Genomic DNA, 15,688 nt, shown 5'->3' on the forward strand with positions numbered 1-15,688 from the left:
CCATTCATGCAGGCAATCTTCAATTTTCAAACCAAACCAATGTCTCCATCTCTGTTTTTGTATCCCCTTTCCCTTCAAGCTTTCCAACCACATTCATTTGACTATTTCACTTGCCCTTAACTAGTACCTGTTCCATATTATATTTTTTCTTTGTCTCATATAACTATGACATGTTTTGACCTCTCTGTTCATGTTGGTTTTGCTACTGTGTTTGTAACAAGTAGGAAATTAGGATCTTCTCTTCTCGGTTTTGGATTTCCCAGGTATAGTTTTTCTCCCGGTGTTTCCTGTGATCTGTGAGATTTCCCTCTCGCCTACTTGCATATTGAAGAAGAACATGTTGTGACGTATCAATATTGCATGTGAATATAGTTTAGTGGGCCTATAGAGTGAGTAGTAAGTAGGTTAGTTGGTCGTGTCGCACACACACACACACACACACGCACGCACAGAACCTCTGCGCTGTTTGCTGCTGCATTTCTGTTCATTTTCTCTTTTTTTTTCAGCTGAGGCTATTGCCTTCATTCATTTATCTGTCTGTCTGTCTTTGTTGCCTTTCTTTGACTCTGGCTTTGTGTCGTCTTTGTCTGGCCTTTTAGTTGTCACTCTTCTGTGGCTTTGTCCTACACGCAAGAAGGTGACTGTACCCCGCCCCGCTTTTCTTGTCTTTTGGCACCAACCAGAATCCTTTGCTTTGTTTAATCAAATATTTCTTTCTTTTTTTTTTCTCTGAACGCAAACAACACAGACAAGCTTCAATCTTTTCCTTCTTTTAATCCCACAAGTTATTCGTCTTTCTCTGCCTACAACTCGGCCGCCTTGTTTTCTTTCCCTTTTCTATACCACACTATCAAGATTTTCTTTCTTCTAGCCCTGGGCAACCCCCATATATTGATAGCTCCTCAACAAACTCCATTCTCTATTGCGAAGACACCAAGATACTCCCCTGCGTCTAAACCTTGCAGCCTCGTCTCGTCAAACTCGCCATCTCTGTTCTCTTGAATCGCCCTGGTCTCTTGTCATCATGGAATCACCACTTCCCGTTTCGCTACAAGGCCTCGTTCCCGATGACATTGTTGCTCTGCTCCAGAGACATATCTTCTCCCCCTCTTCACCCGTACAACAGCTGCGTCGCTCTGCTACTATTCTCGTACAGTCCGCCAGTGCCTACGCGACGCCTCTGCTTGATGCCGAGTCTACATCGTCGCTAGTGCCGCTGCTTTCGCTCGGAGTCTCGTTTGGCATCGCTCTATTGGTGCTCATATGGGTGTATCGTATGATCGCCTTTTGGACACGTTTGGCGCTGCGGGCCGTGTTCTGGGGGGTCGTCTTTGCTATCGCCGCGTCTGTGTATCAACGGGGCCTGGGGAATTGCATGGCTGATTTCTTTGGCGCCATCGGCAAAGTTGTCGCCTATGGCTCGTTTGTCAAGGATATCTGGATGTCTGAGTACGAGCGATGGGAGGCCCAGGCCGAGGCGACACGTGCCGCGAGACGGTGAAACCTCGCCCCATCTTTCAACCTTTGACACCCTCGATTCTCACACTTCTTCCTGTGTCTCACGGCGACTTCTTCCATCTCAAACTTGCTTCTAGTCCACCAAAACAAAAGAGGACTACAGGATAGAGGTTACGTGACAATACGGCAGATCCCGGTCGCGAATTAGATTGATTGATATCCCAGACGGGACCTTACTGATTTGACTACTTCTGTCATGAAGAGGAGCATGAAGAAGCGGCGCAAAATGGTGTCATGTGGCCGTTGCCGCTACCGCTACACTCTAGTGTCCTTGGCTATTCTGGACACGATATGACCCTGTTATGATTTGATGTCTAGTTTTCTTACCCCCCTACTTGCTTGCGGTTTTCTTTTGTTTTCCCTCTATCTATTGTCTCTTGTTCTCCTGCTTATCTTTTCCCCATTGGCCTTTTGACGTTGCTATCTTCTCTTTGTTCCGCGGGATATCCCGTGTTATATCTTGTTTTCTGGCGCTTTTTCTTGGCTGGATATTGGTTCTTTGGTGTACCTTTGGCATTGCTCTTCTTTCCCGCTTTCTGTTTTCTGTATTTAGTTGTAGTTAAATTCGCAAACAACTCTGTATGTCTCTTCTATCTCTATAATACATCATTCTTACAAGCACAATAGCACGTAGTCTCTTTCGTGGATCTTAAAAAACTTGCTCTAATGAAACCCCCCGTCCTGTCCGTGATATAGAGTAAAGAAGTGAACAAGCATGTGTATGTCGCTTTCCCCGTGAAACGCCTTAGAAGTAATAGTATGAAAAACAAAAAAGAACCCATCGATCAACCCCCTTCCCCTTCAAAGAAAACAGGGGATTCTGTAGATGTCATAGACATGGGTGAAACTTTTGAAATGCTCGTCTCAAGTGATAATGTAGATGACAACTAGATTTTAGTCCTCAATATAATCAGCACCGTCATATTCCTCATCATTAGGATCCTTAGGCTCCTGTGCCTCGTGGTACTGGATGATGTCGTCGATGAAGCTTAGAATGGCATGGACGCTGTCTTCGTCAGTGACGTCAAGCTTAAGATAGTTAACCATGCTGAAGCTTTCAATCATATGTGCCACGGCGCGATTCAGTCGTCTGAAGCTAGCACCACGCATGACGAGGTCCTTGTTCAAGGGGTTTGCTGCGTCTTCGGGCTTTTGCTTGGCTTCCAACTCTGCGTCAGCTGCCTCCGCCTGGCGCATCACAGGATCGTCCTCGATCAGCGACGCATCAGGAGTAAGGAAGCGTTTGAGGTCAGTTTTGCGCACTTGGTCTTTGACTAGATCCATCTTAGACAGAACATTCAAATGCGGAATCTCCAGCATCAACATAGCACTCATGGCACTAAGTGTACCAGAGAAAAACTTGGCGCGGTCAACGACAAAAGTCGCCTCAAGAAGATAGGTGGCACACAGCCGGATGTCAAGGGCGCCAGGCTGGGAGAGAAAGCGGACGAGAGTAGGCAGCACGGGAATGTGAGTATAGAGCTCGATTTGTCCAGGCATATCGAAGATGATAAGATATTCCTCCGTCAGACTCTCTAAGGCTTCAGTAAGAAAGTCTAAATTTTCCATGAGGAACTCGAAGCAGTAGATAAGGCCACCATTGGGGCCAAGTCCCATCTCTTCCATGACGTCCTCAAGAGAAATCAGGTCCTTGATATCCAGGTCGGGGGTATGTTCAAAAGACTCGGCCGCAGGGTCGAGATTGACGTAGAATGCAGACCGGCGGTTAAGCTGCAGATGCGTGATCAAAGCGGCGCTGAAGGTTGACTGCAGTGGCCACTTGGTCAGCCTAACATCTAAACAAAGCTCAGGCACTCTGTCGTCATCCCTAGGCTAGATGATGGGTTGAGAGCAGAAAGCGTCTTCTTACCTTGCCTGCACCTGCAGGGCCCATGACCATGACTCCATATTTACTCATGATTTGAGATTATGGCTTCCGATGAGGCGCAAGATATTGTTGGGGGGGCGGTTGTTAGTTTGGTCTGTCGCTTTATGTATGTAGATAAAGAGATTGATGAAATGGGAGAGCAAAGACAGACAATAAGAAAATCTTAGCCTGAAGTTTAGCTTCATGCATTGACGTAGTGGAAGCGCAAAAAGGTGGGTCTGGAGTAAATGGGTAAAAAGTAAATAGGGTTAGAGACTGTCAACCAGTAGGGTTCCAGCTGTTTGTCACTGAGAGAATGAAGACCCAGTTTTTGTTAATGCAGACCCATCACTGGTTATGAGCCCGATAGCGCAATCGATTGTGTCCATATGACACATCTCAAGCTACGCGGCTTCGGTAAAAGCTCGAACCTGAAGTAGGCCAAAGCAAGGATATAACAGACGGCTGATATGAAGTCAAGTCATACACCTTAGACGCTTGAGCACATACTACGCACCAGAAAAAAACCCCGCGTCTTGCCTATCAACCAGCAGCAGTGGATGTGCATGTATGTGCTTTGAAATACGCACAGCAGGCAAGGAGAGAAAGCATGTGAATGCAAGGGGCGAGAGAGATGACCTAAGTTGTTGACATATCGCTTCCCTACCAAATCGGTTGTTGAAGGCTAGCCAAGGCTAAAAGCCACAGAGCCAGTTGTAAACACGACTGACTGACCTGACCGCTGGTTCTCCCTATTTCCCTACTGCCTATTCAGTCCTTTTTCCCCCATCAAGCAGCAAATGAAAGATACAAGCACAGACACCCTTTGGTAGCTCGTCTGTCATCTTTGCTCTGCTGCTGCACAAGGACGCCAAAATACAACATAACAGGGTTGGCAGGTTGGGGGAGAATGTTGAGGAGGGGCTTGCTGAAAGCTAAGCGAGCGAGCCAGCCATGCAAGCAGAACAATGTCACAATTTTCTGCAGTGAGCTATACAGCTCGCTCTACAGCTCCGCAGCTCTACAGCAGCCCTATAACAAACAAGATGATAACACAGTAAGCCGCCCATACCGGCGCAATCACATGCAAGCAAGCTGTGCAGCCAGCCTGACAATATTGTGAAAACAATAGACTGGAATTGCTCGCCATCTCATCCTATCCATCCTGAGACTTGCCGAATAGCGGCAGTTGGCTGAGGCCCCCCTATTGCTTTGGGAGGGGAGGGAAACTGAAGGAGGTCGGTCGGATGTAGCTGTCCATTGCTTTTTTTTTTTTTTTTTTTTTTTTTCATATTCGCGATTTTTTCACTCAAAATCTTCTCCGCGCTAAAGGCCACTCGTTTGCCCCATCTACAAGAAGAGTCATAGGCTGCTCAGGCAAGAAAGCAGGGCAAGTTGGAAGACTAGAGGTCCTCCTAGCCTTCGCCCTCTTTGGGTCATGGCGCAATCGTGGGCTCGGGTTGTGAGAACAGGGGTTGCTTCTCTCTGATTCGTGATACTGTGGACCCTCCGAATCTCGCCATCCATCGCTTTTAGTACCCCGCCATAGTAGCCTGTACTAGTAGATACTTCTGTCGTGTGAATTTGGCTAGCTGCTAGACTAATAAAATTTGCCATAGGGACTTGACTTACTCCAAGCCGTTCTAGTCGTTGGCTTGCTAGCCCGTAAAACTTTTTACGTTGGCTCCGGGATTTTGTGTGCAGCATGTGCAATGTAGTCTTCTGTCCGTGTTCTTCTGCAGGAAGGGTACCTGTTCGTGTGGCACTAGTCTCGATTTCGTCTCTACGGAGCGGCAGCAGCTTAGCTTGGCCAAAGCGCGAGGCATGTATACTTGCTCTTCCTTTGCATCGCTAGACAGTAGCAGTAGTGCATTTTGCTCCCCGTCTGCCCTGTCTGGTCCGCTTGACACAGGTCAGCAGGCAAAGGAGAATACAAAGAGACTACGGTATGGAGGGTACCTATTCGCTTCTTGTTCCTTTTCTCTCTGTTGCCATCATTATTGGTCAGCCCCCCACATGGGGAGCAAGAATACACCATAAAATAAAGGAAGGCGCAACTCAAGGAAAGAGGTCCCCAACCCAGCCCTCCCCATTCGCACTCCCGTTGTAGGGGAATGAATGGGGTGGATGGATGGATGGGGGTAGGAGGAGGGGCTCGGAAGATGAGAGAAGGACCGACGAGACGAGGAAAGAGCCCCAAAAAAAGGAGGAACACAAGCAAAGTACCTATTCCGCCTAGACTCATAGACAATATACTTGCGTAGCTCGTGTACATTTGTACAAGTGCACAACTACGCGGAAATGCGTAGCACGAAGAAATCCAAATGCAATTTCTGCGCCTGCCGGCAGAGCTAGCTCCTTCCCTGTCAAGGGCCCTCAGCACTTCTTTTTAATCCGCGGTCCCCTCCTGTTCTCAGTTTCTTTCTTTCTTCTCTTTCTCTTCCTTTTTTTTTTACCTCTACCTCTTTCATCCCCATATTCTCCTTTTGCACTTCATTCTACCCTCTTCTCTCCGCCTCCTAAAAGGTTCGTACGCCGCATTGCCCCAAAAACCATACCTCCCACACGCCTTACAACCCTGCCATTTATCGTTTGTTCTTTGCTCGACCTCTGCTGTTGAGCTCTAGGGGTAACCCGTCCACTAACTCGGCCAACTCCTGCTGTAGATATTCTCCCCCTTAATTCCGTTTCTCTACTCGTCCGGAGAAACTCTCTCAACTCCTTGATTGGATTTATTTTTCTTCTTTATTGCCCCCCCTCCCCTTTTTAATCATTCACAATGTCTGGCACTTTCCTTTTCACTGTAAGCTCTACCCCATACCCCCCTTCTTCATGGACTCTTTCTAATCCCAAATTCTCCACGTTGCGCAGTCCGAGTCTGTCGGTGAGGGTCACCCCGACAAGATCGCCGACCAGGTCTCCGATGCCATCCTCGATGCCTGCTTGGCCGAGGATCCCCTCTCAAAGGTTGCTTGCGAAACTGCCACCAAGACTGGCATGATCATGGTTTTCGGTGAGATTAGCACCAAGGCCAAGCTGGATTACCAGAAGGTTGTCCGTGACGCCATCCGCGACATCGGCTACGATGACTCGTCCAAGGGCTTTGACTACAAGACTTGCAACCTTCTGGTTGCCATTGAGCAGCAGTCTCCTGATATCGCCCAGGGTCTCCACCTTGACGATGCCCTCGAGAAGCTGGGTGCCGGTGATCAGGGTATCATGTTCGGATATGCCACTGACGAGACCCCTGAGCTCTTCCCCCTTACCCTGCAGCTGGCCCACAAGCTGAACGCTGCCATGTCTACTGCCCGCCGGGATGGCTCCCTCCCTTGGCTGCGTCCCGACACCAAGACTCAGGTCACTGTTGAGTACAAGCACGACAACGGCGCTGTGGTTCCTCAGCGTGTTCACACCGTCGTCGTTTCTGCCCAGCATTCTCCCGACATCACCACCGAGGAGCTCCGCAAGGAGATCCTTGAGAAGATCATCAAGAAGACCATTCCTGCCAAGTATCTGGACGACAACACAATCTACCACGTAAGTTGAAATCCTGACTCTTTTCTGCTGCTTTGTTCCTATTCTATACAAAGCCTTGTTGGATGAGCTGTATCTAACCACCCCATAGATCCAACCCTCTGGCCTGTTCATCATCGGTGGTCCCCAGGGTGACGCCGGTCTTACTGGTCGCAAGATCATTGTCGACACCTACGGTGGCTGGGGTGCCCATGGAGGTGGTGCATTCTCCGGCAAGGACTTCTCCAAGGTTGACCGTTCCGCCGCCTACGTTGGCCGCTGGATTGCCAAGTCTCTGGTCGCTGCTGGCCTGGCTCGCCGTGCTCTGGTTCAGCTGTCCTATGCTATTGGTGTTGCTGAGCCCCTGTCCATTCACGTCGACACTTACGGTACTTCGCAGAAGTCCTCTGATGAGCTGGTCAAGATCATCCGTGACAACTTTGACCTGCGCCCTGGTGTCATTGTCAAGGAGCTGGATCTGGCCAAGCCAATCTACCTGCAGACCGCCAAGAACGGCCACTTTGGTACCAACCAGAGCTTCTCTTGGGAGAAGCCTAAGGCTCTCAAGTTCTAAGCAAATTCCCAGGGAGTCTGCTTCTAAACGTTGGAAGCCCTTTCAGCAGACGCTAGTCTGAGATCTATTCCCTGCTTGAAAGCGCCAAAAACAAACAAAAAAAAGCCATAAAATCATGCAATTCGCTTTGGAGGGTACAGCACACCGCTTCATCTTCTCTGTTTTGTTTTTTTTTCTTTTTCATTTCTTTTCCACTTTTCATTTTACCACTCATGGAGACACACATTCAACAGTGCTTCTCACACGCTTCTACGATTAGACGACACGATCTTTTTGTCCTATTTTCCACTTGCCGTCCCGACTTCCTGGTTCGGCAATACATATGGCGTAACGGTTATCTCAACGAGACCAATATAAATTGGGTATGGGGGACATTTTGCTTTTTCATTTCTGGGGTCCCTCTTGGTTTCTGCTATATTTTTTTTGCTTTTACATTGCGATTCTTCATTTTTCTCTTCTTGTCCTTGGGTAAAGCAAAGGCTTGCGGAAAGGTTTCCTGATAGACTATTCCACCTTTCCTTTGCCTTTTGGTCTTTTTTTTTTTCTTCATACTTTTTTTTCACCTTGTTCTTCATCTATTTCAACCTACACAGCTTTCTCCAATCCATGAGAGGAGACTGAACGAACTTCAACATCGGCGTTTTCTCTTTCTAGACGATACCCTTACACAGCGAGAACTGCTACTACATAGACCTACTCGACTGTTGCTATTTTTATCATACTTTGGAGATATCTTTCTTATTTAACACGAAGAATTGCATTCTCAACACCTTTGCTCTTGCTGACTTGATGTTGATTTTGAACGGAAAGGAGCCTCGTTTACGAAGGCAAATCTTTTGATAAACCCCTTTCTATCGTGAAGACCCATTATGCTACTGACAAACAAGACTGTCAAAAAGTCCAAGGTAGGCTTTGAAACTCTGGCATTAAACATAACAAATGAAATATAAAAATAGCTCAATCAAATCAACCGCGGACCAGCCTCGTCTTGTCTCCCGCATGCCAACACCACGACTTCCTATGCGACCGCTCGTCCAACCACCATCTATCCACTCCCATTTTCCTGTTATCTCGTAGTCTTCTCCCGGATATATAAGCTATTTTTTTCGTTGTTTATTTTAGGACTTGGGGACGCACAAAACCAGACAAGATAAATAACCATGGAAGGCCGGGACGTTAGGTTTATGCCCCGAGTTTCATGGAAATGGCCCGACGAGCCCAACGGAGACCCCCAGACCGGCGAGTCTTGGCACCATTGTTACCGCCACGACCGCCACGACCACCGTTGCCACCGGTACCAGCGGCACCACCACCAGTACCAGCAGCACCACCACCAGTACCAGCAGCACCACCACCAGTACCAGCGGCACCACCACCAGTACCAGCGGCACCACCACCGGTACCAGCGGCACCACCGGCGCCCCGACCAGCACCTCTGTTGCGGCCTCTGCCACCGTTACCGCCAGTGCCACCGTTACCGCCAGTGCCAGTGTTACCGCCAGTGCCAGTGTTGCCGCCAGTGCCAGTGTTGCCGCCATTGCCACCGTTACCGCCATTGCCAGTGTTTGGGGCAGGAGTATTAGTGGGTGTGGCGGGTGTGGCAGCGTTATCAACACCGCCAGGAGCAGGAGTCTGCACAGGGAAAGAAGAACTAGGGAAAGACGCAAGAAGAGTGTTAAGGACGGCGACATCTTCGACAGCACCATTGCTGCCAGCATCCTTGTTAGCCTGGATAGAGGCAGGCAGATCCTTTTGAGAGGACAAGACCTGCTCCTCAATCGTTTTTAGATCGCTGGCTGTGCCGATTGTCTTGGCAGAGTTTGTTCCTGTTTTTCCTGGTTGCTGCACGGGGAAGCAGCCGCCGAAAGGACCAGCAAGAGCATTGTTGCGACAGCGGACAGTGCAGATGTTACCAGTGGAAGCTATAGAGAGCAGACAAAGATTAGAATGTAGGTTTAAACAAGGGAGAGAAACTCTTGGCAGCGCTTACCTCCAGTGCAGTCCATATTATCGGGCATCGTCACAGTGATGTTGAACTGTTGCGTCTTTGCTTGCGAGAAACCATTGGTTCCAGGGACATTATTCTCAACAACCAAGGGCGTCTGGCCCGAAACACCTAGCGTGTTGGAGGTCATGTCCATATCACACACATAAGGGCCGGCTCCGTCAGAATTGACTTGGTGAATAGTCACGGTAACCTTGTCTCCAGGGTTGGCTTGGGTGACGGCTTTGGCTGCAATTGCATTCTCAGTGGCCTCGCCAATGTCAATGTTGCCAGCCAGCTGAGTGCGACCACACTCGTTCACAAGGTTGGCGGAGATCTCAGCGTCACGAATAAGAGTAGCATCTTGCTGGCAAGGCTTGATGCCCGTGCAGTTACGAGCAATTGAGGGCTCGACTAGTTTGGTACGTTAGGAAATGGATACTGAAACAAAAGAGGAGTAGTAATCTTACCCTTGAATCCAACCGAGGTAGGTGAGCCTTCTATACCATTAGCGGCCAGGATAACGGTATGGGCGCTGGCAAGAGCTGCGAAGGCCGAAAGAAGAGCAACCTTGGTTATGTAAACCATTGTGGCAGCTAGCTTTAAATATGAAAAAACGCGGGTGATAGATGCAGAGGAGGGATATTGGATGAAGGGAGGATTATCAAATCAAGATAAAGAGAAAAAAGAACAATAAAAAAAATAATAAAATAAAAGAAAATAGTTATTAAGAAATCTGAACCTGCCAGTATAATAGAAACGAATAAAAAAGGCCAACCAGGACCGAAGAAGAGAAGAGAAAAAAGGAAGAGGGAAGAGAAAGCAAGGAAGAAACTTATACAGATCAGACTGTGAAAGAATGGGTGAGGAGGAAAAGCAAGAATAGAGACAGTCTGTCAGAGAGGACCACCGCTCATTATATACAAGAGCTTGCTCTATCCCGGGCCGACTAAACGTCGGTGATTTCGGCTCTACTGATGCCCCAAGTGTCTCAGCTGCAGGAGCAACAGAGCATCGTGTCTGATCTATCCAGAAGAGGTGCTTGCTGCGCTACATGGCTATTCCCAGGCTGTGATCTCATGAGGCTCAAAGAGAGACATGGCGTCCCAGGAGACTTAGAAACAAAGGCATGGCTTGGTTGCATTGTCACACGCCTACAAAGCTAACCCTGTAACATCTGAAGGCCACAAGCCACAAATAAGGGATACATCAAAAGAAGCTTGTTCAGACAGGAGCCGCCCCCATCTTCCTAGGTAGACATTAACCAGAAAGGGTCTGGGCGTTTGGCACTTTGTCTCTCCCCCTTCATTTTTTTCCGCTTTTGGAATATCTTGCTCGCCTGTGGCGCCACCAAGCTAGACCCAAAATCTTTTTTTCTCCCCCCAACAAAAAGAAAAAACATTTGTCAAAGGCTTAGGCGAAGCGCTAGAAACAAGGCTAAAGCTTCAGAATGGTTTTGTTTCCTACAGCAGAACACCCCTGTAGTGCTTGATCGTCCTTCCGCACGTCACGTCCTGATAGGAGCAAAGAGACTTTTGCTACACAACTGAAAACAAGGAGAGCCGAATAAGAAGCCCGTCGGCTCTCCAATAGAACTTCCATTCAGCCGAAATGTAAACAGCCGAAAACGTTGGGTCGTGACCAAATGGGGGTCTCTAACTTTGTTTGATCAACTGTTTCATAGTCACGTGAACAGGCAAGCTAGTTTGACGTTGTAGGCCATGTTACACGAGAGGTCCCACTCTTCTCCCAAGGTATTGATTGACCAATAAAAGTTAAGTGCTCGCTATAATACACATATTATGCTACGGGCTTGCACGTTGTCAGCCCGTTGATTCCCACTGAGTTTACATGACACTATTGTATGAGCTTGGGATGAAGATGGACGATAGCCTCCAGCTCAAGTATGATGCCAGGATATGTCTTAGATATGTGGCGATTACTTCTGACTGCTCTACTCTTATCTACTACTTGAGTAAGTACATATTCGGCCTAAATTTTTAGAGTAATGTTTGATGATCTGAATTGCGAAAAAATAAGGCGGAAAGTATTTAGAAATGACTTACGAACGATGTGAGAAATAACAATAAAGTCGCCCGACGCGACGGTCTGTTTTCTTCGGTAACAAAGTTGTTAGCTACTAGCGAAATAATGAAAGTGGGGCTGTTACTTCACCGCCTAAGCTAACCCTAGTCTTAGCCAAGCCTGGCTACCTGAAGGCTCATGTAATCTGCTACGAGCAACTTGCGACAAATGGACAGCAACAAGCAAGCGCCACGATCTTTTATCCTTATTTACGGACTTCTCCTCATCGAATCCGCCCATATAATTAACTAGCTTAGCTATTTATTTTTATTCTCCATCGACTCTGGGCTAGCGCGCGGCCATCTCTAACCCTTTTGCTTTCCCTTTTCTTCCATTTTGTCACCCAAATCCTTGTCCTCTCTCCTGTTCTAGGTCTCTTTAGGGTGAAGTGTCCTGAAACCATGACCACCCCGACACCTCGCTTGCGGGTGTTTGCGCTGGCACTACTCGTCATTGGTGCGTTTGTGCTGTTTGCAAAAGCTACTGAAACTTCTCCGAAGGTGGCCGAAAGGGAGTTTGTTGCAGGCCATGATCTGGCATCTATGAGCCTGGAGGTGTTGGAGGAAAGACTACAGGTGAGCTGTCTGCTTTTTTGCTTTGGGAAGGAGACTTCCTGGCCCCTTGCTTCCCTCGGCCTGTCACCATAGACATGTCCCTCAATTACTGACATGTCGAACTTTTCGTTCCTGCAGCGGTGCGATGTCGTTCAGCAACTCTCAGACGCCAAGGCCGCTACTCTCGAGGATTCCCAGGCTTCCGCGATGAAGACTGCATTCGCCTACCTGTTCCCCGGTAGCCCTGCCGTCAACTCACTTCTCGCGACACTCTATATTTCTGGCCCTCCCAACTTCCTGCTTGCGCTCTGTCCGCCCAACATCGACCCAGATTCGCTGACCATCATGGTAGCCTTTGCTGTGGGAGGTCTGATGGGCGATACACTGTTTCATCTGCTTCCTGAAATCTTCCTTGGCGAGGATGAGCCAGACAAGGTGCGCTTGGTACTGGTTGAGCCTAACCGCAATCTCCTGCTGGGCGTTGCTATCCTGGCAGGCTTCATGACCTTTGTAGCTATGGATAAGGGCTTGAGAATTGCGACTGGCGGACAGGGCCACTCCCATGACCACGGCCATAGCCATAGCCACGAGGACACGCATGTCCAGGCGAAGCAATGCGACTCGGGAATCACCTCTGCGACAGACTTGAAGGCCGACGGCATGGCACAGCGCAAAGGCAAGGCCTCTTCGCAGAAGTCCACTGAGAAGCTAGCAAATGCCGAGGAGAAGCAGCTGAACCCTAGCGTTAAGCTGGGCGGCTACCTAAATCTCATCGCCGACTTCACCCACAACATCACCGACGGTCTAGCCATGAGTGCCAGTTTCTATGCGTCCCCGACAGTCGGCGCAAGCACGATGCTGGCTGTCTTCCTGCACGAAATCCCACATGAGGTTGGCGATTTCGCCCTGCTGATCCAGTCGGGCTTCTCCAAGCGTGCGGCTATGGGCGCTCAGTTTGTCACAGCCATTGGTGCATTCCTGGGTACTGCTATCGGTATTGCTATTCAGGAGCTTAGCGTAGGAGACGTTGATGAGCATGGCATGCCTCGCAATGGCGGTATCTGGGGCACCAGTCTAGTGAGTCACTCTGTCCTATATTTCCTCTTCCATACCTCCCGTTACTAACACCTAACTACTTCTCTAGTCTATGGGCGATCTTTTGCTGCCATTCACTGCAGGCACGTTCCTATACGTCGGCACGGTCTCAGTTATCCCCGAACTGCTTGAGACAGGAAGTAACAAGAGCGCCGAGATCAAGAAGACCCTGGGCCAGTTTTCAGCTGTTGCTTTGGGCGCTGGCATCATGTTGTACATTTCGTGGGAGTAACGAGGTGGAAACACGTGCATATTTCTCTTGAGATATTAAGCAGGTATATAAAGGCGTCAGCATAGAGGCACGTTAGTCCCTTTTATAGACAATAAATCAAATCGACTTTGCCGTGATTACCTGGGCCAGCAGGTTTCCTATGAGGGTACATGGCATTGATGTCGCTTGCTTTCACATGCTAAGTTTTCACCACACCATAAGCGTGAATTTGAGCTACCGTCACGCGTGGATCATCCTTCAGCCTTGCATACAATACAGCCCTATAATTGGCTACTTTCGAAGCACCTAGAATGCCCCACCTACCCTGCAAGGCTGCCTTATCGTCAGGCCAAAATTTTCTGATAACAACTTTTTTTTCGAACGAGGCTCGATGAAACGACAAGCTCGCTAAAGCCTCTCTCTTGTTTTTTATTTCCCTGAATCTTCGCCACAGCATCAACTTGGATTTCTTTTTTGTGCATTTTTTGGGGGCTCTATAGATTTACTGCCGTTGCTCTTCTCCCATTGCTTTGTCTTACCTCGTCGTTCTTTCCCATACACGCCGTATACAAACCCTAATACTCACACGCCAACCATGGACCCTTCGCAGGCTCAGGTCAAGGTGCTGTTCACCACTACACATGCCGACATTGAGCTGCCGGAAGAAAAGCGCCAGCTGCTGGTTCCTGCCGGTGAGTTTGCTAGTTTGATAGTCAAGGACTTGTCTTGCTGAGCTGCCAAATCTAACCGCACCTCTTTTCCTTGTCTAGATATCAAACGCTATGGCTTGTCACGGATCGTCAACTCCGAGTCTATGCTCAACAGTTCCACGCCGATCCCCCTCGACTTCCTCGTCAATGGCGCCTTTCTGCGATCGTCTCTCGCCGAGCATCTGACCACACACGGTCTCTCTCCCGAAACCACCATCACCCTGCAATATGTGCCCTCGCTCCTGCCACCTGTCTACGAAGCTAGCTACGAGCACGACGACTGGATCAGCGACATTGACCTTTGGTCGTCTGGCTCGCGTGCTGGCAGCGAGCGGCTCCTTTCTGCTTCGTACGACCGCCTTCTGCGTGTGTGGGACAAGTCGGGCTCTGTCCTAGGTACGTCGGCCGGTGCCTCAGCTGGCGGCCATGCCAAGCGCATCAACACTGCCCGCTGGCTGAGCGGCAAGCGCATTGCTAGTGCCGGAATTGACAGCACTGTGATAGTGTGGGACTACAGCGAGGCAACTGACGGCTTTAGTGAGGGTGGCAAACTCAAGCCTGTGCTGGAGCTGCACGGCCACACTAAGCAGATCAACCGCCTGGCTGTGGACTCCAAGACAAAGCGCATCTTGACGGCAGGCAGCGACGGCTGCATCGGCCTGTTTGTTGCCAGTAAGGACCAAGCACCGGCTTGGGAGGCTGAGCGTGCTTCGGCTCCAGCTAAAAGGCTCAAGAGCAGTGTTACTGTGGCGCAACGTGGCGCGCTGGCCATGCTCTCAGTCCACAGCGACCCAGCCATGCAGGCCATCTTCCACCCGGGCGACAATACAGTAGCATATTCGGTTTCTCGCGACAAGACACTACTGACACTGGACCTAACGACGGGCCGCACGGTATCGTCGCTGACTACATTGCATCCGCTACTATGTGTAGGTGCACTAGGTGTATCGTCGCCCCTCCTGGCTGCTGGATCGTCGGCACGCCACATCTCGCTACTTGATCCCCGTGAGAGCACTGCGGCGCCTAATGTGCTGACGCTGCGTGGCCATACTAACATGGTATCGGCTGTAGCAGCAGCCCCCGGCAAGGACTATGCCCTAGCCTCAGCGTCGTGGGATGGTACGGTAAAGATCTGGGATCTCCGCAGTGTAAGACCCGGATCGCGTGAGGAGGGCGGCGGCAGTGTCTCGGAGCCTATTTTCACGATCCCTCGCGAGTGGCTCAAGGGCAAGAAGCTTCCCGAGGCTGGCGAGGGGGCCAAGGTGTTGGCACTGGCATGGGACGATGCATGGGGCTTGGCTTCTGGTGGTGAGGATAAGAAGGTGCAGCTTAACACGGCTGGCGATCTGTCTTTGGACAAGGCTGAGTAGGAGGTGGGCTGGGGTGTCGTATGCATACATTCAGGAGGAAGGAGGAGAAAAAAAGCTCAATTATGGTGTTGGGGCGTTGAATTGACTTTATGTACTTGCTTTTTTTTCTTGCTGTCGTCCAGGACATCATATATTGTTTTCGGGTTTGAGTTTCAAGGGCATGTATATCATATATTGCTCGTTTATTTGCGCTTCCCCTTTTCTCTC

General features: G+C 49.4%; 6 protein-coding genes across 6 annotated transcripts; 4 read left to right on the forward strand and 2 right to left on the reverse strand.

Annotated features, from left to right (window-relative positions):
* Window positions 1-1,024: 1,024 nt before the first annotated feature.
* HOO65_030069 (Nuclear pore assembly and biogenesis) lies at window positions 1,025-1,501 on the forward strand (the record flags this gene model as incomplete). Its single annotated transcript, XM_071000309.1, has 1 exon — window positions 1,025-1,501. One exon carries the CDS (start codon window positions 1,025-1,027, stop codon window positions 1,499-1,501), a length of 477 nt encoding a protein of 158 aa, XP_070859748.1.
* Window positions 1,502-2,412: 911 nt separating this feature from the next.
* Window positions 2,413-3,436, reverse strand: HOO65_030070 (GPN-loop GTPase 3; the record flags this gene model as incomplete). The annotated part of the gene is made up of 2 exons (XM_071002302.1): window positions 2,413-3,351; window positions 3,389-3,436. The coding sequence occupies 2 exons, from the start codon at window positions 3,434-3,436 to the stop codon at window positions 2,413-2,415; spliced, it is 987 nt and encodes a 328-aa protein (XP_070859749.1).
* A 2,728-nt stretch (window positions 3,437-6,164) lies between these two features.
* Window positions 6,165-7,472, forward strand: HOO65_030071 (S-adenosylmethionine synthase; the record flags this gene model as incomplete). Its single annotated transcript, XM_071002226.1, has 3 exons — window positions 6,165-6,188; window positions 6,257-6,922; window positions 7,011-7,472. 3 exons carry the CDS (start codon window positions 6,165-6,167, stop codon window positions 7,470-7,472), a joined length of 1,152 nt encoding a protein of 383 aa, XP_070859750.1.
* Window positions 7,473-8,654: 1,182 nt separating this feature from the next.
* On the reverse strand, window positions 8,655-10,044 carry HOO65_030072 (putative gas1-like protein; the record flags this gene model as incomplete). The annotated part of the gene is made up of 3 exons (XM_071002199.1): window positions 8,655-9,394; window positions 9,463-9,870; window positions 9,927-10,044. 3 exons carry the CDS (start codon window positions 10,042-10,044, stop codon window positions 8,655-8,657), a joined length of 1,266 nt encoding a protein of 421 aa, XP_070859751.1.
* Window positions 10,045-11,942: 1,898 nt separating this feature from the next.
* On the forward strand, window positions 11,943-13,422 carry HOO65_030073 (ZIP Zinc transporter; the record flags this gene model as incomplete). The annotated part of the gene is made up of 3 exons (XM_071002169.1): window positions 11,943-12,116; window positions 12,234-13,172; window positions 13,240-13,422. 3 exons carry the CDS (start codon window positions 11,943-11,945, stop codon window positions 13,420-13,422), a joined length of 1,296 nt encoding a protein of 431 aa, XP_070859752.1.
* Window positions 13,423-13,996: 574 nt separating this feature from the next.
* On the forward strand, window positions 13,997-15,481 carry HOO65_030074 (Ribosome biogenesis protein YTM1; the record flags this gene model as incomplete). Its single annotated transcript, XM_071002167.1, has 2 exons — window positions 13,997-14,093; window positions 14,172-15,481. 2 exons carry the CDS (start codon window positions 13,997-13,999, stop codon window positions 15,479-15,481), a joined length of 1,407 nt encoding a protein of 468 aa, XP_070859753.1.
* Window positions 15,482-15,688: the final 207 nt, after the last annotated feature.

The sequence above is a fragment of the Ceratocystis lukuohia genome, assembly GCF_044167205.1.
Source record: "Ceratocystis lukuohia strain C4212 chromosome Unknown Supercontig3_pilon, whole genome shotgun sequence".
Lineage (NCBI taxonomy): Eukaryota > Fungi > Ascomycota > Sordariomycetes > Microascales > Ceratocystidaceae > Ceratocystis > Ceratocystis lukuohia.